The 23,994-nt window shown below is 35.6% G+C and overlaps 3 protein-coding genes across 3 annotated transcripts in view; 2 read left to right on the top strand and 1 right to left on the bottom strand.

Annotated features, from left to right (window-relative positions):
- The first annotated feature begins 18 nt into the window (after positions 1-18).
- Positions 19-2,696, top strand: LOC137573931 (peptidylprolyl isomerase domain and WD repeat-containing protein 1). Its single transcript, XM_068286021.1, has 9 exons — positions 19-260; positions 332-719; positions 779-1,017; positions 1,079-1,292; positions 1,369-1,671; positions 1,742-1,860; positions 2,050-2,170; positions 2,235-2,454; positions 2,514-2,696. The coding sequence occupies exons 1-9, from the start codon at positions 92-94 to the stop codon at positions 2,658-2,660; spliced, it is 1,920 nt and encodes a 639-aa protein (XP_068142122.1). The 5' UTR covers positions 19-91; the 3' UTR covers positions 2,661-2,696.
- A 208-nt stretch (positions 2,697-2,904) lies between these two features.
- Positions 2,905-5,449, bottom strand: indra. Its single transcript, XM_068286020.1, has 2 exons — positions 5,227-5,449; positions 2,905-5,141 (listed from the first exon to the last, which is right to left on the bottom strand). Exons 1-2 carry the CDS (start codon positions 5,368-5,370, stop codon positions 3,060-3,062), a joined length of 2,226 nt encoding a protein of 741 aa, XP_068142121.1. The 5' UTR covers positions 5,371-5,449; the 3' UTR covers positions 2,905-3,059.
- Positions 5,450-6,326: 877 nt separating this feature from the next.
- Positions 6,327-23,994, top strand: part of LOC137574216 (uncharacterized) — a 41,701-nt gene continuing 24,033 nt past the window's right edge. The window contains 1 exon segment of the mRNA XM_068286385.1: positions 6,327-6,464. Within this exon segment, the coding sequence (XP_068142486.1) occupies positions 6,435-6,464 (30 nt within the window). The 5' untranslated portion in view covers positions 6,327-6,434.

Here is a 23,994-nt window from a genome sequence, read left to right on the forward strand (position 1 = left end):
TATCGGCGCATTTATCAGAAATGTGCACATCTCTAGGTGGAATCGCATATGTTTTGATTTGTTGGTTTGAATTTTGTGTATTTCGTTGAAAATGAGTGAAGAAAGTGGCAAGGAAAATTTGAAGCGTCAAGCTACCGATTCACATGACGAAAAAGAAGATGTCCGTGATAAGGATGGTGAGCCGGAGGAGGAGGATGCCTGGATTGGACCCATGCCATCAGAGCAAACTGCCTCCGCAGTGCCGGCAAAGAAAAAGAAAGGTAAATACCATAAACTGAATCCTTTCTCCGCTATTTATTAATTGGTCGAATGATTCTTCCCCTTCCACTAGTGCTACCCTATGAGCATATATATCTCGAGAATCTACCCAATGCCGAGAGTTATGAACGGAGTTATATGCATCGGGACGTCATAACGCATGTGGTGTGCACCAAAACAGAATTTCTAATAACCGCCAGCATAGATGGCCATATCAAGTTCTGGAAGAAAATGGATTTGGGTATTGAGTTTGTGAAGCATTTCCGCAGTCATTTGGTGCCGATCAAATCCTTAGTCTGTAATAGCAGCGGGACGCTTCTGTGCACAGCAGCCACCGATCAAACGGCCAAGATTTTCGATGTGATTAACTTTGATATGATTAATATTATACGATTGGGCTATACACCTCAATGTGCCGAATGGATAAATGCACCCGGCGATCCAGTCCAGGGATTAGCAATGTAAGTTTATTATACATATATACAATTGTGATTCTCTTTAATTCGAACATTTCTTACAGCTCTGATTCGGAGAGTAACCTCATTCGCATATATGATGGACAGGCCATGGATGCCACCAGTGTCTTGCACACACTGGATAAATTACATTCGGCTCCGGTGGTGGTCATGTGCTTTAATGTGGCCATGGAAACAATTATATCAGTGGATCGCAATGGCATTTTAGAATATTGGCAAAACTCGAAACATGATTACAAATTCCCACAACGTTTGGTCAACTTTGAAACCAAACTGGATACAAGTGAGTTAAGAAACAACACCTACGACAAACTATTGAGGTTATCCTTTTATATCACTTTTAGATCTCTATGAGTTTGCCAAGCAAAAGACACAGGTAACAGGTCTAGCGGCAACGCCGAATGGTAAGAGATTTGCAGCCATATCCACGGATCGGAAAGTTCGCATCTTTCAGTTTCATACTGGCAAATTGATACGAGTTTTCGATGAAGCTCTTACCACTTATACACAAATGCAGCAGACGCCGCATGCACTTCCCAATATGGAATTTGGCAGAAGGTATAATCAATCCTTACTTTAATATCTTTTTCTCTATACTTACATGCATTATATATTTCTCTCAACAAATATATAGAATGGCTGCTGAACGAGATCTTGAAAAAACTTCTCAAAACAACATGTTTAACATTATGTTCGATGGTACCGGACACTTTCTGCTCTATCCCACCATGTTGGGCATTAAGGTGATCAATGTGACCACCAATCGTTGTGTAACAATTCTAGGAAAGACCGACAATATAAGACCATTGCAAGTGGCTCTGTTTCAGGGAAGGATTAAGCGACAGAAAGCAGCTATTACGCTGGAGCATGAGGCAAGCGAGAATCCAGCTTTACAGAATCTATTAAATGATCCCACTGCCTTTTGCACGGCGTACAAGTGAGTAGTCTAAAGAATCTGATTTCTAGTTGAATATCTCAAAAAATATCTGATTATTTCTTTGTTTTAGAAAAAATCGTTTTTACTTGTATAGCAGAAGATTACCTTCCGATCTGCAAGATGTAGATCGCGATATATTCAATGAGAAACCATCAAAGGAGGATACAATTGCCGTACCAGAAGCTACAGGTATTCTTAAAATTAACAAATTTTCATATTTCTTATCTAAACTGTTACTAACCAATTTTCTAATGACTATTTCTTTTATAAATGCTAACATATACTACTCCATACATTCAAGACGAAGGTTCTTTCTTAGTCATTTGTTTTTTGCTTTTAGTTGTAATCAATATTAATGTTTCCATGCTTTTGTTTTAGTCATTCAACGAATCTATGAGAACGTGGTGCTTCATACCACCAAAGGTGACATACATATGAAGCTATTTTTCAAGGAAGTCCCAAAGACAGTGGAGAATTTTTGTGTCCATGCAAAAAATGGGTAAGCAAAAGGATATAACGCCTGTGAGATTTTCGGGATAACTCAATTCAACTTCAATTTGCAGTTACTATAACGGACATATCTTTCATCGGGTGATCAAGGGTTTCATGGTACAAACTGGTGATCCAACAGGTACAGGAACTGGTGGCAAATCCATTTGGGGCAATGATTTTAAAGATGAATTTGTGGCCAGCTTGAAACACGATCGTCCCTATACGGTTAGCATGGCCAATGCCGGACCCAACACCAATGGCAGTCAGTTTTTCATCACGGTTCTTCCAACAGTGAGTCTAGTAGTACAATTTCTTGAAAATATATTAAGTTTATCCTCTATTTTCTGTAGCCGTGGCTTGATAATAAGCACACAGTTTTTGGACGCGTTTATCGTGGAATGGAAGTGGTTCTCAATATTTGCAATGCTAAAGCGAATCCCAAAACTGATAAACCCTATGACGATATTAAAATCATTTCAATACACTTAAGCAATTAATAAATGTAAGTTAAATTTTTGTTCGCAAACCAAGAAGTTAAGTGTATTTCGCAGCTTCAATTGCATGGGATTGTTATTTATATCCAGATTATATGTGGTAAAAACTACTAAATTAGCCTAGACTAGCAGCATTTAGCAGTTAATGCTATTGATTCGTTTTAGAATTCGTTTTTTTTTTTTTTTTTATTAACATTTACTTTTCGTTCAAGTAAAACAAACTATTACAATTTTATATTTCTTATACATACATGAATGTAAATTTGAAAACAAAATTAACAAAAAGAAATCCAAAATTGACTTAGTTTTTACCATTAATATAGGATTGATGCTGTGATGGGATAGTTCTAACTTGGAGGAGACGCATTATCTCCGCTGTGTTCTATTGATTGCTCTGTAAATTTAGGACCACTCGTGTTTCTTCTCCAGATGGGAAATTAAGAAGTCGTCGTCCTGGAACACTTTCTTGCATTTACGTATGCCACAGGCCAAGCCGTTGCTCGTATCGCATTCCCCGAAATGAGAAACATACTCCAAGTGGCAACTAAATATGGACATGCAAATGGGACAGATTAGAGTCTTGGCATGTCTCTTCTTTATGTGCGATTCGAGGCGTTTACGTGAGGGCACAGATTTGCCACATTGATTGCAATTTACAGGTTCCTCTTCTTCGCCTATGTACGATTCGGTGATTTCCAAATCATTTTCAGAGTAGACAACTGACTCTAGTCGGGTCTTTTTATGTGGTTTCACCTTGTGATTTATTTCGTCCTCTTGAATTGTGGTGGATTGTACTAAATCGTTCTTTGATTCAACTGTGGAACTAAAACTTAAATCGCGTTTCCGTTTTGAGCTTTTGTTAGGAGATAGTTCCTTATCATTTGATGGAGCTGTTTCAATCACTTTCTCTTTCATTTTCTTAAAAGGTGACTTCATGACAGTTTGATTAAGAGTTGATTCCTCATCATTCGATAAAAGCGAAATTTCCGTATTGTCCAAATTGATAATTTTCTCTGATTTTATCTTGGCTTTCTTAACTGGCGACTTCTCGATGTCTTCCGGTTTCTTGATCGGAGAGCTTTTTGACTTCTTTGAGTCCTCTTTCGTTAGTTTTATCTTATCTTCTTCTTCGCTTTGGGGCAAAGATAATTTTAATTGTTTGAGCTTGGCTTCCTTTGGTTCTGCCTCCTTCGTTTTTCCTGCACTTCTAAGAGCCTTAGATTCAGTATTATTATTATTGAAATGCTTATCTGAATGAAAATCCAGTCCTTGCTTGCTACTAAATTGTTTATCGCATGTATTGCATTTAAATATTTTTGGCTTTTCAATTTGATGAGCCGTTTGCATATGCTGTTGCATTAGTTTCACCGTTTGCACTTCCGAATCGCATATCTCACACTGGAAGTTCATCGATTTGCGCCTGGCGACAATGGGCTTAGGCGTGGAGGCACTTTCCCCATTAATTTGAAAAGTATATTCCGGATTGATATTAGTCTCAGTTGGCTTGGGTTCATTTAAAGCAGTGAGGACTGCCAATGTGGGCTCTGCAGCAACTACTACTGGTTTGGTTGCTTGAGGTTCCTTTGATTTTGTTTTCTTTGGCCGCTGTTCGTCATTTTTCTTGCTTTCCTCCGATTTAATATCGCCATGGGAGTTCAAATGTTCTGTTAGAGTTTTCAATACACCAAAGGACTTAGGGCAAAAATCGCAGAAATAAACTCTCGGCCGTTGCTGATTGTGTACACTTTTTAGATGAACTTTCAAGTTCTTTGCAGTTTTGGAATTAAAGTCACACAGTTTGCACCCAAACGCACCAATGTGGGACACAGGCTTCGCTTTGGTTTCGGTTTGCTTGTTAACTTCAGTCGCAGCGGGTGGTCCATCATCATTTTCGCTATCCGAGACATTCACATTGATGGTTTCACTTTTCCCGAATAGCTGGTTCAGAGAATGATTCTTCTTTGCCTTCGCATTGGAGGTTGTAAGCTTAACTGCATCCACAAGATCTCTTTCTTCATCTGCATCAATGGTCTTATTAATTTTGGGAGTACCAGTTTTTTTAGATACAGTCGCTGCCTTTTTTGGACTGCTTGGAACTGGAGTATCATCAGATGTATCCAGTTTAGATGCCGCAGTCTTTTTGGTGGGAGAAGTTGCAGACTTTTTTGGACTGCCTGCAGCTGGCGGCAGCAGAATATTTTCCTTTGATTTGTTTGCATCAATTTTCTTCGAGTTAGACTTTTTTTTATTTTCTGGTGCAATCTCAGCTGCTTTCTCGTCCAAATCAATGACTTCCAATAAAGGATTCTCTTCCTCGCATTCGTTGTTCTGCTGATCGGCTGTCTGGGTGGTTGTGGTTGTCTTCTTTTTCTGAGAGTCAAGGCCCTGCTCAATCAATTGCTGAGTTTTCTCGATCATGGCTGTCATGGTCATTAAATTGGATGCACAGACATTGCATATTTTGATAGTAACATTGCCGGGTACCTAAAAAAGAAGGGCGATTTGTTATTTAATCCACTTTCATAATTTTAGCGCCATATTTGGCCCAGTTAGAATAGAATCTACTTACGCTGCGTTGAGATACAGTTTTAAGCATATCAATCACCCTGCGGCCGGCAAATACTTTCTTTGCTGTGTAAATTAAATTTGCATCCTTTTCGGTTTGGCAAAAGTTGCACAGTATTTCCTTTCTCACAGCGTTTGCCATTTTCATTTATTAAAAACACAAATTCATTAAAAACATAAATTTGAAAAACAAGCCGTCAAGAGTCTGGAACACGTTGTCGTTAGTGCTGCCAGATGTTGTCAGTATTGTTATTGCAAATAAAAATAAGAGTCGATAATTGTTCGAAACTCTTGACCTATCGATAATTTAAAGCGCTTGATTCAAATTGAATGCTAGCATTCAGTGAAAGTGACAAAAAGGAAATAATAGAAAGTCACTTTTATATTATATTTTAAATAAAATTATACGTATTTGCATATAATATATACACATAATTCAACTCAACATGCAAATACTTTTTTGCGTTTGTGACTACAACTACATATGTAGGTCACATCCTCCTCTTTCCCCCTATTAATTTTGCTTTCTCTAGAATTTTTCAACAGATGTGTGCATAAATCTATCAAAATTGTTTGCGCGTACTTCTAAAGTTTCCTTAATAAAAAATATTCTTACTTACAAGTTGATTCCATCGATTAATGTTGTGAAGGAGGAAATTGTGTAGTTGTGATTGGACTTTGACAATTGTGAGTTACATATGGATTTCCAAGTCGCAAAGGAATAAAAACTCAACGACAATAAACAATTTGTTAAGAAAAATTTTTTGTAGCCATGTGAATTATAGCCACTTTAATAAGTTACATGATATAAGGAAGGCGACTTCTCTCGACTTTGTGACGATCACATAACTAATAATACGTAAGTTGTTGTTTTCCCCATTTTCCTTAAACAAATTAACTAAATACCAACAAATAAACAAGTACATCCATACATATGTATGTCTCAAGGGAACTGTGAATGGAAGCTACTTATTTGTTATAATACGGTAGTCCGATTTAAATGAAACTTGGTGAAGTGTTTTTTTAAGACAACTTTAAAGATTGATCGTTCAATATATGGCAGCTATATCCGATCGAAAAGCCCCAAGAACTTTATCTGCATGGGGAAAAGGCTAAATGTCATGTCAGCCCATAGACTTCATTCAAATAAAATGGTTGCAACAGAATGAAACGACATAAATGTTGATTTGAAAAGTCTTCAAGTCCTAGAAAATGTTTTTACTAGAAGAACTGAATCAAAAGGTGAGTTTAAAGCAGAAACAAACAAACAATCGTTAAGAAAAATTACACTTACATATTATTGTTGTTCGCCTAGAGGAGTGTTTACTGTATATCCTTTATTTTATGAAAAACCCTTTGATTTAATTGGATTTGAATATTTGAAATACACTTAATATACTCAATTTATATTGGCCCTGATCTTTGCATTGACTTCAATTAAGTTAATCTGGTCTTTGAGATCTCTTCCTACATGCTCATGTGTACAAGATATAGTACAAATGCCCTGTGGGCTCAATCTTCAATCCAATTAAGCCCAAAAACGTGCCAATTAAAGCCTGGAGCTGATCTCAGCCCTAATTGTGTGTGGTGACCACAACAACGATCCAATGTTTATTTGGAACAAGTCGTTAAACTTTTTCGAGGCAATTTTTGTGTATCATATGTGTACGTCTGTGTGTGTGTGTGTGTTTTGTCGCAAATTCAGTTATGCCAGCCCAGGCGACTGTCCACGGGCAGTAGTAATTACGTCCACAATTCCAATGTCTCAAAAGTTCGCACACATTTTGGTTTTAATGAAGGTCAGAAATTGAATAATACCTTTTTTGTTTTGTTGATTGATTTCTAAAACGAACAAAACATACAATATAAGTACATATGTACATATATGTACATACATACATACGTACATATTTGAAAATAAAAGAGAAATCAATAAACAAGTTAGGTATCTAACAGTAGCAAAATGATTTCAATTTACCTTTACTTGCAAACCGAATACTAGATCAACAATTGCTTCAGCTTAATTCTATTTTATTTTTGTTTTGTTTCAAAGGTGTAGAGAGAGAGATAGAGGCAGAGACGGAAGGAGATAGATAGGGCATTGGGAATTCGCCTGTCTAAGAAACTCTTAACTCTTTTTAGGTAATTTGCCTTCAACAAATTTTTTTTTTGCTGCTGTTTGTACATGAACTCACTTCACAGAAAAGTTCAAATTAGAAATTAATGCACATAAATCACTTTGGGCACACTCTTTGGTGATGGTGATGGTGATGCTGATGGGGAAGAAATCATCATCTTGAATCTTGAGTTTTTTTTGGTTGGTTTTTTTTTTTTTTTTTTTTTCAATTAGCCAAAGCGATTCTTATCACAATTGGCTGACTGGCTGGCTGGCTACTGTGTCTGTGTAATTGAGGCGCGGATTAATGCCCCCGGACCAAGCCAGAAACAGAGACTTTTGTAAACTTGATTTGTTCAGTGTTTGACCTCCGGCCAGCTGTGGTTGCTTTTGTGCTGCTTCTTCTTCATCATCATCATAGTAATAATAATCATTACCATCATTATCAACAACAGTTGCGGTTGGCATTGTGTAAAGCAGAATATATACACGACGATTTGTATATACATACCCACATACATATATTTATACATAGAAACCAAGTTTCACCTCTCCTAGGCTGTGAAATCTTCTAGCCATGTTGTCTTCCCAAGGCCAAGCAAATTACAAGCTTGAAGAGAAAAAAAAAACCTACAAACAAACACACACAAAACCTGAAAAAAGAGCTTAGACTATGTGTGAACTGTAATCGAGTTCATTATCATAATAACCCATTGACCAAGTTGTCAAAACATTGGGCTAGGTTGGAAGTGGGCGGGTGGTCAGGAAATTATTAACTCACAGTGAAAACGCAAATAATTTAATTGCCACAAAAAATGAACACATTCATTGGTAACCATAAACAGAGGATTCTATTCGGAGAAAGTATGTACATATGTAGTTGGATATACTTATACGTAAGACATATAGATTAGATTGAAACTGATTGTGAGTCCGGGGAAAGGTCACTGAAATGAATCCCCTTCTGTGGAGATTACAACACACAAAGTGTCTTGAACAGATTTTGCAAGCATTTCGCAAAAATTACGTAAATGATGACGCAAGTTGAAAACTTACATTTTTGAAATATGGAAATCAGGGGACTCATCTGCACCACCACCACCACCCCTCTGAATCCGTTTCTGATGGAAACAGTAAATACACAAAACGTGTAAGAAAAATGCTAACAAAATTCTGAGACGACATACGTCAAAAAGTATACACATATACATAAATATGAAAGTTAAATGAATTTCTTTTTTGGCTTGATTTATAACTGATGATATTTTGCCCTAACAAAATATAAGATTTTCCATACCCAAACTTTTCAGTTTTAGGCTAATTAATGTATGTAATGTATAATGTAGTAAATTCTAGTAAATGCTCTTAAATAATGCAAAATATCGATTTTGGGTGGTAAAGATTTATAGGTTCCGGAAAATTGATTGCAATTGAAGTACAGAAACCTTGTTTGTAATCCTTGTTCCTTAAACGATAAGATACTGATATCCAGAAAGTAGGAAAGATCATTAAAAAGAAGTGTCCAATCTTCTGCACTTAAACTTTTATAGAATCTTTTTACTGGACTTCCATAGTCGAGCTGCTTTGCTTTAGATGTTGTGGTCTTTCAAGATGGTGTCTCAAGTGGAATATGATTTCAAATAGATCGCCTAGATAGTTTAATCAGTCGATATGTCCTTCTTTCCCAAATTACTTTGTGTCCACCATGATCTTGTTGACTTATCTTTTAGTCGTCGCTCATATTCTTAAAATCAGTCAATTCCAGACTTTTTTTATTTCGATTTTCTGTTGTCTATTTAGCAATTCATAGTCTTCGATTCGATTAAATTGAAAGCAGAAATAATCAAAAAGATAGAAAAAAGGACTAGACATGGATGATACACATAGCTACTGCTGATCATACATATGTATATGAGTCCTTTAAGACTACTTAATTACTTAGTTTGATTGGAATTTAAATAATAAGGCTTTTGCAGTGACCATTTAATTACTTTTAATTAGATTCATGTAAATGAGAATATTTTTAGTTCATCAGATCATATATCAATATATAAATAAAACGAGAATGGCTAAATTTGTTCACAATTCTTTATAATAATCGTATATATATATATATATGAATGTATGTATGCGTTGTATATTATAAGGGAGCGTAATTAATTTTTGGTTTTTTGTTTTTTTGCTTTGTTCGATTCTCCCACACAATTCGATGCCTCCGAAACAGAAGTCATTGATTTTGTCACCTAAAAATCAATACACAATTAATCATTGGCATTTGGCCCGCCCGCAGGTCGCTGCCAATGACATTAAATTGTTGCATTTAAGCCATCAATTTAATTAATACAATTAAATATTTTAAAAACAATTAATGAAGTGTCATTAGGCATAAACAAAACGTGAGCGCACTTGACCCAAACTTCTCAGTTAAAGCGATAAGTTCTAAGTGAAAATGTGTAAACATACACACACACATACACACAAGTCGTCTTATGTATTGTTTGAAGAAACAATTCATATATACAATATGTACAATATGTGGAAACGAGTATGTAATTTCTGTGTATAAACGTTAATAAACAAAAGTTTATGTACATTAATGGCCATAAAGAAACATTTGTGTTTTTTAGCCTCTTGTCGGCTAGTTACTTGAGTCTGAAGCGGAAGTTGACCGGCTAATTGGGCGAGCCATTAGAAGTGCTAAAAATAATAATATACGGTGAGAATCAGCGATATATTTAGTAGGTAGAGTATTAAGTTTATATTTAGAATCCCAAGTATTAACAATTACCTAAAAATAACTACATAATCGATCAAGAAATTCTGTTTTTCGTGTGTATTGTTATTTTAATATCATTTATTTACCAAAAAAAATCCCCCACAAATTCTTTGAAACTTCATTAAAAAACGCCCCAGTGACCTTTTTTTATACCATGCACCCATATAGTGAAATGGTATATTAAAGTCAACCAAATGTGTGTGTAAGAGGCAGAAGAAAGTATACACCATTTCTTGACCACCATCAACAGACTAGTCCATTTGGCCAAGTCCTTCTGACATTTAGTCTTGTATATTTGCAAAAGTTGTTTCACCTGGTAAATGGTATTAGGGAAGTCGGTGCTCCAACTTACTTCGTTTTCGATTGGTTGTATGTGGCATACGGAAATCGTAAGATTTGAAAAAGAAATTCACTCTGGTAATGTTATTTAATTAATTTATTATCTTATAAAGACAATAAACCATAAACAAAATCAAAGTCAAACAAAAGACCATGCCAACAATGCCTTTTGCGCGCGCACTTAACAAATTCTCACCTCAATGGACTAAGAGCGAGGCAAGAGGAGCCAGAGACTGCGAATCAATAAATAAATACACCTGATGCTGACAATATCATTAACAACAAGGGAGTACAACGAAATACATATAATGTTTCTATTTTTATACCCTTCCAAAGGAGGGTACTACAAAACTAGTCAGGTAGAAGGAGACGATTTTGACCTCACTTAAAATATATATATATTCTTGAGCAGCGTGGGAAGTCAATGGAATCGATGAAGCTATGTCACCTAATTTTTTATAAACAGTGGATCAGACATACATATAGCTCCATAGCAACGATCGAAGAGCCTTCTTCTTTGAGAAATATCTCCCAATAAGTGGAAATATAGAAAAATCTAATTAAAGTGGGCTTAGTGAGGAAATTTCTCAAAATATAGAAAAATCCTCTCAAATATTTAGAAAACGAAACTTGTTCAAAGAAATTTATATTGATTTTAAAATGGCACGCGCACTGCAAGGGTATATGAAATTCGGCGCTGACACAGTAAGCGGCTTTTTCGTTCTCTTTATGTTTTTGCCGTCATCACTTTGCAACGATTAATAGAAATACAAATAATAAAAAAAAGGCTGAAATTCAATAAGATGTTTGAACTTTGGAGCATAAGAACCTTTTTAACAAAGTGTTTGCATTTGTTATACTCTACAGTAATTTGGAGGTACTATACAATTATTAAAGAAATTTGCTCAGTTATAGATAAATTTCCTGAAAATCCTAACACTCCGCTGAAGTGTTTTCAAAGCTAAAACTATTTGATAATTATAAAAATATAAACCAAGCCCACAATAGCAGAGTTTATCTTTTTGGTTAAGTTAAGGGCTTATTATAAAATTGTTTGAATTAAGTTTTGGTCAATTTGAGTTGGCCAAAATGAGCAGGATGCAATGTATTCGTATGGTAGGGTATTTCAAGATTTACGATTTTCCTTTGAAATATTTTGCTGAATTCATTTTCAAAAACACAAATCATGCTTATTTTCATCTTCTCCTTCCCTCTCCACCTATATTCAAAACTATTAAAAACTAAAAGTAGAAGCTTTAAGCCACAACAACAACAAGAACAACAACAGCAGCAGCAGAATAGCCATTTTGGGGCGTTGTTAATGGTTATGTGTGTGTGTACAATGCTGCAGGGAACGCACTTCCGGGTCATTCGAAGCGACCCATTTCGGTTATAGTAGATGTTGTCTTACTAGTGTTTAGTCGCGTGTTTTACATTTTCTTAACTTTTTTTATTTTTTACTCACTGATGGGCTAAATCGAAATCCAAAAAAAAAGGAGAGACAATTTGGATACGCTTGCATTTATTTGTTTTACTTTGGTTAAATATGAAAAAATATGAAGTGAAGAACTGGTGTCAAATATGGGTATACATTACATTATTTAAATTTATTGATTTACATATCCAAAATAATTCATAAACTTAGACGAATCCCTCGAAGTTGGATAGGATACCTAGTAAAAAAAAGGAAATTGAAATCACATTTGATGGGAAATCATAGTAACTTCTTCTTACTTATTTTTTGGCAAGTGTATTCAAATGGACAAAAATAGGACAAAAAATAAATTAATTAACAAATTGCTTTGTTTGTGACAAATAATTCTTTTGATGAGCACAAAAAACAAGAGAAATATATACATGTGAAATGAGTGGAAAAAATTTGATTAATGATTTATCGATGTTTTTTTTTTTTTTCGTGAACGGCAGTCAACATCAGCAAAGATTGAGAAGCCAAAGATTAAATGAGAACTTTAGTATTAGCCAATATTGTGGCGGCATCTTTTTTTTCAGGCTGAGTGCCGGGAACTGGCACGGGGCGTTTTGTTATAGCTCCGAGGCGTTGGATTCATTTAAGACAGTAACAGAGGGATTATGGCGAGGGTGCGGGGTAGCGGGATGAACAGAGGAGTTCGATGTGCGAGAACCGTAATCTTTGGTTCCGCATAGCTGTCAATCAATAAATCATCAATCGATCGATCGATCGATCGGTGGCGTATGGCAAAGACATTTGCGGCAGCTCACACGTCGTATGCGTGATGTCAAGTGCCAAGCTTAAACACTGTACTACTACATTATACTACTTATACATATGTAGGTATACATATAATTATTGGCACCTTTGGATCTAACCCCCTAAATAAAATAGTGTACAAAGACAGTTTGAATCATTATCTTGAAGTACTGAATTTCCTTTAAGATCCTTTGATCGATACCTCTAAAGACACATCTATCAAGAGGGTGACACCTTTTCAGACGCCTTTTCTGCTTTTTTGTCAGTCAGTATATTGTAATGGGTTTTCAGCCTGGAGCGGCTATGAATATCAGAATCTTCGGATCTCGCACTTAACTGAGGGGAGGTTGCGGTCTCTGTGGATGGCTGAGTTAGGCAGATAGCAAAATATTGCAAATCTTTGATGATATAGTTGCCCGATCTCAATAAAATTTGACACAGTCTTTAATAGGTATATTAAACTGACACTGTTCGTGGCTTCAGCGTTCTATGTGGACTTTGCGTTGATCCAGACGGACGGCTATGGCTATATGAACTCGTCTAGTCATGGTGGTCAAGAGTATACATATACATATATACTTTATATGGTCGAAGATGTTGCGCTTCATGAAAGGATGTTAAAAAATCTTCCACTATTTCCAGATATTGGCGATTATCTTTATCCATTAGATAATAAGCCAAACTTCTGTTTGATCATAAACTTTCCATAATTTGTTGAAATGCCTTTTTACAATTGATGAACTTGATGTCCGACTTTTTCTAGACATTTTTTAGACCCTAATTTATTCTCCCATTAGTCAAAATCGCCTTCAAATAGAGCACAAATCATAATAAAAATGAAGCAAGTAAGTCGACTCGTCGACTCGGGTATACCATACACCAGGTGAAACAAATATTTCAAATTTCGAAAACCAAATGTACATATGTATGTACATATGTCTATTCAGTTGTTTTTACATGCTTCATAGTATGTGCTATCTCGCTCACTCTACGAACACACGAGCACTCTAGCGCCGCTACTAGCCAACGGCCAATTCTGGCCTTGTGGACCGCGTAGTAGAATACGTTCATACGCATATTTCGCATGTTTCTAGTCCGATTTCAATAAAATTTGGTAGTTTTGTAGAAATAGATAAGATTAATTAGTCTGCCGAATTTGAATGCGATAGTCAAAAAACTACAGGAGAAAATCGGTTTTTTCTTAATTATGGAGGCGGAAGTGGGCGTGGCAAAATATGAAAATATATATACTCTGCGCGAATACTAAGCCAGTATACATACTAAATTTGGTGACTTTAGCTTTGTTTGTTTTTGATAAAATCAGTTTTGTTTGATTTGCGGGGGCGGAAGTGGGCGTGGCAAAATTTTTAAATAGCCAGTTTCTGCGCGTCTATTAAACTAGTCTGCATACCAAATTTGATGTCGGTAGCTGTCATAGTTTTTAAGAAAATCAGTTTTATGTAAATTCCGGGGGCGGAAGGGGGCGTGGCAAAAAGTTTAAACAATTAGTTTCTGCGCGCCAACTAAACGAGTATATAAACCAAATTTGATGTGTCTAGCTGTTATACTTTTTAAGAAAAACAGTTTTATGTGATTCCTGTGGGCGTAAGTGGGCGTGGCCGAAATTCCAATTAACTCTGAACATGTGCATACTACACAAGTATACATACCAAATTTGGTGGCTCTAGCTCTTATAGTCTCCGAGATCTGCGTGTTCATACGGACGGACGGACGGACGGACTGACGGACGGACGGACGGACAGACGGACATGGCTAGATCGACTCGGCTATTCATCCTGATCAAGAATATATATACTTTATAGGGTCGGAGAAGCTTCCTTCTGCCTGTTACATACATTTTGGCGACTTTAATATACCATTTCACCCTATGGGTGTATGGTATAATGACAATGCCGATGCTTTTGTGGCGTCTCAGAATATTAAATGAGCTGTGAACAAAACCTTGGCGTGTAATATGCTTGTTATTTCTAGAACTCAGGCAAGAACAACAACACAGCAGCAGCAGCAGCAACATTAATGAACAGAATTGTTAACAATAATTTTCATAAACGACAACAACTGCAGACACAATTACCTAGATTTGTAGTGTGTTTAGCTATAGCTTTTTTGTTGTTGCTGTTGTTGTTTTTGTTATTGCTACGTGCTTAAGGGGAAGTTCAATGTCATTTTTGGGCTTCACTTAGTTAACAGGAAGCGTTTGTTATTATTATTGTTTTCGTTTTTGCCAACGCAATGCCAAAAATGTCTCTGTATATACACATACTCTCTAAACTAAGCCCCTCGATTAATCACAGTCTGAATCAGTCGGTTGCATATTGATCACCATTGATCCAAAGAGATGGACAAAAGGAAATAAGTTCTCTGGTGTTAATTGCCTCTGCTGCTTTGAATAAATGAAAAAACGTATATACCCTAATGCAAGGGTAGGCGAAATAGAATTAAACGCAACCCTGGCCGAGTTATCATAGACGTGGACGTACCTGGCCTGCTTATCAATTTGCCTTTTTGCTTTGCGAGTGGCATTCTTGAGACTGCTTCTGTTTTGCTGTTATATATATTTTGCATAAATGCTCAATTAATTATACACACATGCGAATTAGAAACAATAACAATTTGAAATAAAATGAATTTCGATTCCGTTTCGGTTTTGTGATTTTCTTGCCGATTTTTGCAAAGATCATTAAATTGATATTTATGAATGATCATTGGCAGTTTCGAGTTTCAAATCGTTTACTGAGTGGGTTTTTTTTTATTTGAATTTGGTTATGAATGTCGTGCACGTAATCACATAGGCCATAATCAGACTCAGACTGAGACACAGTCTGAGGTACTCAGATACAGAGTCACAGCTAAGTTATATAATAGTTAAATGCTTGCTTATGCCATGCATTCTTAGAGTGGAATGGTATATTAAAGTCAGCAAAATGTATGTAACATATATATTCTTGATCAGCATCACCACCCGAACCATAGTAGCCATGTCATTACGAGCTAAACCCAACAAATTTGGTATGTATGTACATATGTCTGATTATGGCTCCTTCTGGTGCATGGTATACCGAAGTCGGCACGATGACTTTTGCATTTACTTAATTTGCATTGTAATGGCTTTGCTTTGGTTAATAAAATTAGTTTGTAGCATATTTTCTAACCATTTATGAACCGTTTGGGACATTATTATCATTAGTTTTTTTTTTTATTATTATTACTAATTCTAAGCTGCCAAGAGATTTCTCATTCAAGTGGTAAATTAGATCAGATGTTGAATGATCAATCAGGATGTTGTGTAATGACAAAAGGAATGAGTAATTATGATGATCATTCTAAATACTTTGAGTCAGCAGATTGATCGAGTAAACTTTCAACAGAGAATATTGTGCTTTCCAAGTCATTATTAAATATGTATATACATTGACTGGTTAACTGTGAAATCTTTGTGCATAATGAATCATGGTTAGGAAGATCACCTAAAGTTAGTATACTTACTTAAAGATTCCCATTTATTGTGAGTCAATGGAAACAAACAGAAAAAAAAAAACAGAAAAGATGACCACACAAAATTTTCCGATATTTAAATAAAACTATTCAAAAATGCATTTTCTAATATCGTTTACCATTCGTAAACATTCTGAATATTTGCTTTTGATATTAAAATGAAAATCAAATTATATAATATATGCACATTTATAAATCTGAAACCGACACCTGCGGCTGGTTTTTCCCACTCGATGGCGTCTTTTACCTAAGCGGTCAGTGACTATTCGGGAGATTCTACCAATGCGTCATATTACACGCACACACAACACACACACACACATACACACAGATTGTGACACTTCCGCCATGCAACAGACGACAAAGCGGCGTCATCACATGTTATGGCAAAATGAAAACAAAAGATTTAGGCAACGAACTTGTCGCTCAATGTTTTTTATCAATTTTAGTTTGACCTTTTTTTGTTGTTCCTACCCCAACGCTGAAACAAAATATCAAACTACTTACCATGCAGGCAAATATATGAGATTTAATTACATATGTACAGACATATGCCTACATAGTACATATACATATGTATATCTGGACAATCATGTCTACTGCCATTGATAACTTTGGCACGTAGATCGATATACACACTCTCTCACACACACACAAAAGGAATTGATTTTCGGTTAGCTGAGAATTTTAAGCTTTGCTCGATTCCCAAACACGTCATCCTCAATGGAATGCAAGGCAACAAGAATTCGTTGCGCTTTGCTCAAACCTCGAAGGAGGAGGGGTAGTACGAGGGTGGCGGATGAGTAACCAAAAAACAAAACAAAAAAAGGAGGAAAAGAAACAAAATAAAAAAAAAAACGCCCACTAAACTCAATGTAACTGAGTGGCTCAGTGCACGTAGCTAAATTTAAATTAAATGAAAAATTGATGAACTGCCGACATTTTGTTGAAGCCGCGACGCTTTTATTTGGCCATTAAATGTTACTTTGGCTGTCGTCGCTGGATGTTTCGCTTCGAGTTGACAGTTGTCAGTTGTCACTTATCGTTGTCCGGCACCGGGACGCTCTTCACACTTTAGCGCAAAGTTTTTCCAAAACTACCGAAATAAATTACCCCCTAAACGATCCCTGCAACCTCCCAAAGTGAATGCAAAACCATTAAAAGTGTCATAAGCAGATGAAAAACAAAAATAAAAAGGAATAAAAATAAGGGAAAATCTAAAAAGAATATATAACGTTGCTCAACATTTCAATAAGGCAAGTATCAATTTTTTTTTTTTGAAACTAAATTTGAATATTAAATAAACTGCATAAAAAAACAAGATTTTTCATAATTTTGATTATGAATACCAAGCTACAGCAAACTGGAAATTAATACAACTAAAAATAGTAAACTATACAAATATTTATTTCAACCATCAACCGAAAACGCGTTCATTGACCAAATCGAAATAAACAGCAGGAAAACAAAGAGCCGAATAAAAACAAAAGTTAACAAACGGTTAACAACATTAAATGCGTCATGCTTTGATCTAACAACCGAAAAAGAGAAATAAACAAAAATTAAACCACAATCATATCAACAAAAGTTTTGCCAATCAAAATTTCAATAAATCAACAAATCTAAATTACTTGTACTAATAATAAAGCCAACTAAATACACTATGAATTGAATAAGAACTAAATAAAAGAATTTCAAACATTTTCACACTACGAATTGCAAGTGAAAAGTGATAACTAATCTAAGGAAAAGAGAATTAAGATTACAGATCATTTGCATACCAATTGCCATTTGATCCCATTGCCATTTATCGATTGGCTGAAACGATTTCCAGCTGTGGTCTAGGGGCTTCTGTTACACAGAGGTTGAGGTGAGGTAGGTTCTCGCTTGGCATTAATGATGATTTACAATGATTAAGATTTACACAACGATTGATTGATCGATTGATTGGCCCATAAAAAATTATCATCTGGGAAACAACATCGATCGGCATTTAATGAGGTTTCAATCTGTGCACATTAACTACTAAGGGTTAAGTTAGACCGAATGATTATAAGGATCTATATAGATATTCCGCATCTACTCCAATAATCCAATCTTAAGCCTACCCATTCGAAAGATATTAAATTTAGTGCAAGGAGCTTTTTATCAGATTTAAGTTCAGGAGAAGAACTCGAATGGTCAGTTTGTTTTATCTGTTTGGTAGTAAATTTTAATTTTCATGCGGTTTTGCTCCTTCTTTATCTAAAAGTTAATAAACTTGTTTTAACTCAAACAGTAGCTTTTTTTGTTGTCCATTGTGTTTGGGTTTTAGCGAGCTGCTGTGCGTTTTTCAATTTTGAATTTATTTTTGCGGTTTTTACGCTTGAGATTTCCTAAGAATGCGCACAAGAATTCCGCACAAAAAGCAACAACAACAACAATATTAAATGGCAATAAAAATTCATTTGCATTTGTTTTTTGTTTTTTGTTGTATCGATTGGTTGGCGCCAGTTTTGATGCTGAATCATTGTGAAATCGAATCGAACAAAAAAGGCGCAAAAAAATGTTGGCGAAAAAATTGTCAATATAATGCCACTTCAGGGCCAAAGATAAAAGGCTAACCAAATGATTGATATGTACGTTTGATATGTATGTAATTTTTGCATTAACTTTGAATTCTAATTCCGTTCTGTTGTTAGATAAACGTTGCCAGCTGTTCAGCTGTTGAGGTGGTTATCATTAGATTGCAGCTTCAACTAGTTAGCGAGTAACTAACTGACTAACTAACCGACTAACTACTGGCTATAAATCGCATTTGAATTGTGCACAGCTGTGTGCCCTAGAGAAGGCTATAATATGATTTAGTTACCAGCCAGGCAACGTTCTGTCACCGGCCTCCTGCCTCCCGCCACCCCCCTCCCAGCAGGAGTAATTTAACACCAATTAGCAAACAAAAAAATTGAAAGAGAGGTAAGGGTAAAGCATTCTCCCTTTTATTTAATTAAACTTGGCAAACTTGCCAAGTCATTGCATTTGTTCCGATAAATATATGTACATACATATGTATGTATATCTATGTATATAAATATTCTACATAGTAGTCGTCATTCAGGCGTCTTATTGTTGCCTTGTTGCATATATGTATGTACATATCTTGGAATCGTGTTTGGCTGCAAATCGTGTCTAATTTGTAATTTTGTCTTTTTATTTTTGTGTTTTGTGTGTGTGTGTGTGTTTTTTTTCCATCTTATTCAGACACATCTGTGAAGCTGATGCACTACATCGATAGATATATAGATACAACTGTTGCATTTGCATTCATAACTTGGCAGATGTAAAAAAAAAGTGGAAAAAGCAAAAGCACAAAATAAATTTTATTGCGCCCGCAAATGACACATATTTGAACTTAGTTGTATTAACAAAATGCGACTACACTGTGCTACAAAGTGCAATAAATAATTCGGACTTGCTAAACTGACATTTTCTGCTCACATTTTCTTAAATTTCGTACAATGTGAACCCAATCTTGACTTGGGTATTTCGATTAGATTATTTGATTATTATCAAATATTTAATTATTTCTTTTTTGTATTTAGTTTCAAATATTAAAGTTACTTGTTCACAGTTTTTATGATTATCTCTGCAATTATTCATTATCTTTTTGAAATGTTGATTCTTTAATGTTTGAGATTATAAAAGCAAAAGGATTTCACAATAGAAATCATTTCGGGACCTTGGTCAGATCAAACATGAAATCAGGTGACTAAAGTTTATACCCCAAAATACAATTTCTGATATCTAATATCTAGCATTGGAGTTAACTCAATTATTATTACTTATTGAACATTCACCTGAACTTCAATCCTGTCAATTATTTCCAATATTTAGTCACATTATTGAAGGTAATGTGGGAAGTATGGGATATATAGAATGATTCACGCAAATGACCCCCCCCCAAATATATCAATATAATAAACTTAATGAAAATATTTGTTCTTATTAAATTTTCTTAGTTTTTGTCAAAAATTTTACTTCATGTGGCTTAGTGTAGAATTATCTCAACTAGCCGCAGCTGCATTTACCCTGCCACCTGTTAAAAATGTTTAGACCCCTCACCTGTTGTGTTAGAGTCATCAGAGAGCTTCTACCACCGTTTTGCCGCCTCGATCGGCAATTAATACACGTAGCCTTTGCCAAGTCAACTAATTTTCTAGCCTTTTTGATTACGCGATCGAGATGACGACGACGACGTTGACGACCACATCGATTGCAAGTGCCCCGTTCATAATTGCCATGATTCTGCGATTTTGCCATCACACTTAACCCTTTTTGCAATGCAATGTCCCGCCACCGCTATAAGTTTGTTTGCCCCTTTCCTACTAGTTTTGTTACTCGAGTTTAATTACCCAAGATGCTGATTGACTGAATAGCTGGCTGGCGGGATGACAGGCTGGTTGGGCCAACAGATGTTCATAAACTGGCTCGCGCCTTAAACAATTATAAACTTGAACTTGTCTAATGTCTATTTATAAATGTTTCAAAACGATTTGGCATGTCAAGTACCTTTCGTTTCCATACACCCGGAGATTGCTTAGTTGGTTAGTTAGTTAGAAAAATTTAACGTAACGAAACGAAGCGAAAATTAATGCGAGTTCAGGCCAAGTTTGGCGTGGGAATTGGACATGGAAATTCAATGAATTTAGATTATAATACTGATGACCCTGTCTCTCTCTCGGTTCCTCTGTATCCAATGGCCTAATGGCAAAACGCTTCAATGCGCAATTCAAGTCTCTAACACCAGCTTAATTGAATTGAGGAAATGAACAGATACAAGATACATACTAACTAATATCTGAAATGTTGATTTCTAGTCTTTTTACATTAGACGTAATTAGTGTTTGCAGATTTCTGTAATAAATCAAAACAAAGAGGCCCTCAAAGACTTTTTACTTACTTCCGACTCTTCCGACTAACCCCAGTTTCAGTTCCAGTTCCAGTTCCGTGGTGCGTGTCCACTCGCCCCCACCAACACTTATGAAGGTCGCCAAGCGCAAAAAAAAAAATGAGAAAAAATATTAAAGAAGGCAACTTTGACTATGCCGAAGTTCATATACTCTTGCAGTGTTTGGCTATAATATTTTAAAATGTTTCAAACCCTTTTTATACGAAGCAAGTTATCTTGACCACAACTTGTGTTGTATTTTTCCGACCTTATTGAAGTTGGGGAGCTTAATATTTTACATTAAAAACTATCTCATTCATAAATTTCATTAGGATACTCTAACTCCTTCGCCAAGTTTACGTAAAGCACTAAATAATATAGTGGTTCGATCCTATCAAAAGCAAGTTTCATCCCAACAGATGGACACACAAAAAGATATGGCTAAATCGAGTTGGCTCCTCATACTGATCAAGAATATATATCTATACGTAAACTTCATCTTCTATGGATTACAAACATGTGACAAAATTTCATAATACCCTCTGCAAGGGTATAAAAAGAAGAAACAATAACAAAAATATATATAAACAGAAATTATTAAGTATTTTATATATGAGTAATGCCCATTACCAGAGTTATAAGTGAAGTTTGGAGCTCTTTTAATGGCTTATAAAAATTGAAATTGACCATTAGACCAGACCCCAAACAAAGAGCAGGAAGAGCTTGGCCGATTGCTCGATCGTTTGATGGCTTCAACCTGCAAAACAAATGCAAAATTAATCACAACAACAAAAGATGCTAAAAAAATGTTTATGCTCATTAAAATAGCAACATTTTAAACTGTAACAATCATTGAAACAAATGTTATTGATTATTTGAAGGTTTTCAATTTGGCGCTTAAATGGAAACTATTTCATATTTTTCTCATCTGGGTCTTTGAAACCTCGACTTTAATTAAATGTTTACTGGCTGCAGGTTATAGATACATAAACAAATATAAAGAGAAAGAAAGAGAGACAGTACTTCAAGATAAAATTGCACATGGTTTGCCTTTTTTGGGGGACGACTGTGAATATGCCCATGATGAGATTTATTGACCGTAAGCCGGCTAAAACTCAGCTTTGATTATTTCCACATTTGCATAGAAGACATAGAAAACATAGACTTGGAACAAATAGAATGTAGAATATTTATATGGCCTTCTATATTAATCATCTGAATTTACCAATCAGGAATAACTTCTAACCAACTAATTCAGATGGTCAATGGTTATACATAGAATGTTATTGGCCAAATTGTTGGCTTATTCTGGACTCCACTTACCCCTTTAAAAAACAATTTTTGCATGATTTATGCTTCAGCCATTTACTATTAATTGTATCTTCTTAATACTAATTATGCATAAATGTTAATTGAGTTAACGCTTCAAGGGGGTTATTACCGATCAATGTCGCATTGGTTATCGGTTATTGAACGTGTCTGAAGTTTGGATTTTGCATTTTTGTTTTGTATTTTATCTTTCATGTTTTTCATATTTTGCAAATCAATTGGCCACACTCAAAATGAATAACTTAATAAATAATATATTAAATAAAATAAACTGCCAGTGGAACAAAATTCATCTGACATGCAGCTGTCAAAATGTTTGAGGGAAGTCTCTAGCTCGTGCCTTGTTTCAGTTTTTCGGTAGCTCAATCAAATTATGAATAAGTATGTAGTCAAGTATTCGTATGCATATGATTGGTGTACCGACCTGAAGATACCCTGCACTTACCAACTTGATTACAGGCCCTTTGGCCTAACTAATAAGTATGTTTAAGAGACATACAACCTTCAATTGTGTGGGGTTAGCATGAATCAATTATCAATTGATGGAGCGATGGACCACCGCTTAGAGTCCTTCACTTAAGAAAGAACCTTGGGGCTATGCTGGTTCTGTCCTTTTTTTCGATTGTTTTGTTTGATTTGTGTCCTCGTTTTGTTTTGGTTTTTTTTTTTTTTTTTTTTTGGGACATTGGACAAAATAAACAAAAGACTTAGGCAACGAACTTGACTTTTTGCACTTGGTAAAACGTTTTGTGGCTGTCGTCTATTTGCAAAATGTCAGTCACCGTTAATGCTAACTTGTCTAACTGTAATTAAAGACATGGCTGACTTTAACTGCCCAGTCAATTGCTGAGGCAGCGAGTCGGCTGCTGCTGCTGCCGCTGCAATAAGTCGCTGCCAAGGTAAGGCTATTTTGGCATTTGCCTCTAATCCCCCCCGTACTTTCATGTCCAGCTGAGAGCTGACGTTAATTCTTCGTTTGTAAGGAAAATATTATTATTTTTAATTTACATTTTCGCACAAACAGTCACACACACACACACGCACACAGAGAGATACTCGCTTTATTTGTCAAGGTTCTTGAGTTTTGGGTTTGGATTTGCATTTGAATTTGAGTTTAAGTTTGGGTCGCTGTCCTGTTGGTTTTTCTGAATGACATTGGTAAATTACTGCTGCTCTACTTTGTCATGCAAATATTTGTGTTGAAAATTAACAATAATTTGCAAATATGTGCGAAATGAGCTGTTTATAGGCTTTAATATACATGCATACCTACACATATACTAATAAATGGAGTGTAAATCATAGAAAGAGAGAGACAGACAGAGACAGCCAATGTGGAATCCAACTACCCCGGAAAATGTGCACCGTCATTGGCAAACAAAACATAACTGACCATCGGCAATAAAAAAAAATCCCCCCTCCCAAACAGCCGCAGCAATAACAACAGCCATAACAAGCAAAAAAAGCTAATTTTAAATGCGATGATCAACAAAATTGTCAACCATCGAAATGTGGAGGAACCAACACGAAAGCGGGTGGTGC

Source organism: Drosophila tropicalis, unplaced genomic scaffold, assembly GCF_018151085.1.
Source record: "Drosophila tropicalis isolate 14030-0801.00 unplaced genomic scaffold, ASM1815108v1 contig_443, whole genome shotgun sequence".
In the NCBI taxonomy this organism is placed as follows: domain Eukaryota; kingdom Metazoa; phylum Arthropoda; class Insecta; order Diptera; family Drosophilidae; genus Drosophila; species Drosophila tropicalis.

Bases quoted from the DNA above. Each gene is read 5' to 3' on its own strand.
- indra (XM_068286020.1), bottom strand. From the start codon at position 5,370: ATGAAAATGGCAAACGCTGTGAGAAAGGAAATACTGTGCAACTTTTGC. The intron at 5,142-5,226 runs GTAAGTAGATTC...CTTCTTTTTTAG, and splicing joins AAACTGTATCTCAACGCAGC to GTACCCGGCAATGTTACTAT.
- LOC137573931 (XM_068286021.1), top strand. From the start codon at position 92: ATGAGTGAAGAAAGTGGCAAGGAAAATTTGAAGCGTCAAGCTACCGAT. The intron at 1,293-1,368 runs GTATAATCAATC...ACAAATATATAG, and splicing joins AATATGGAATTTGGCAGAAG to AATGGCTGCTGAACGAGATC. The intron at 2,171-2,234 runs GTAAGCAAAAGG...TTCAATTTGCAG, and splicing joins TGTGTCCATGCAAAAAATGG to TTACTATAACGGACATATCT.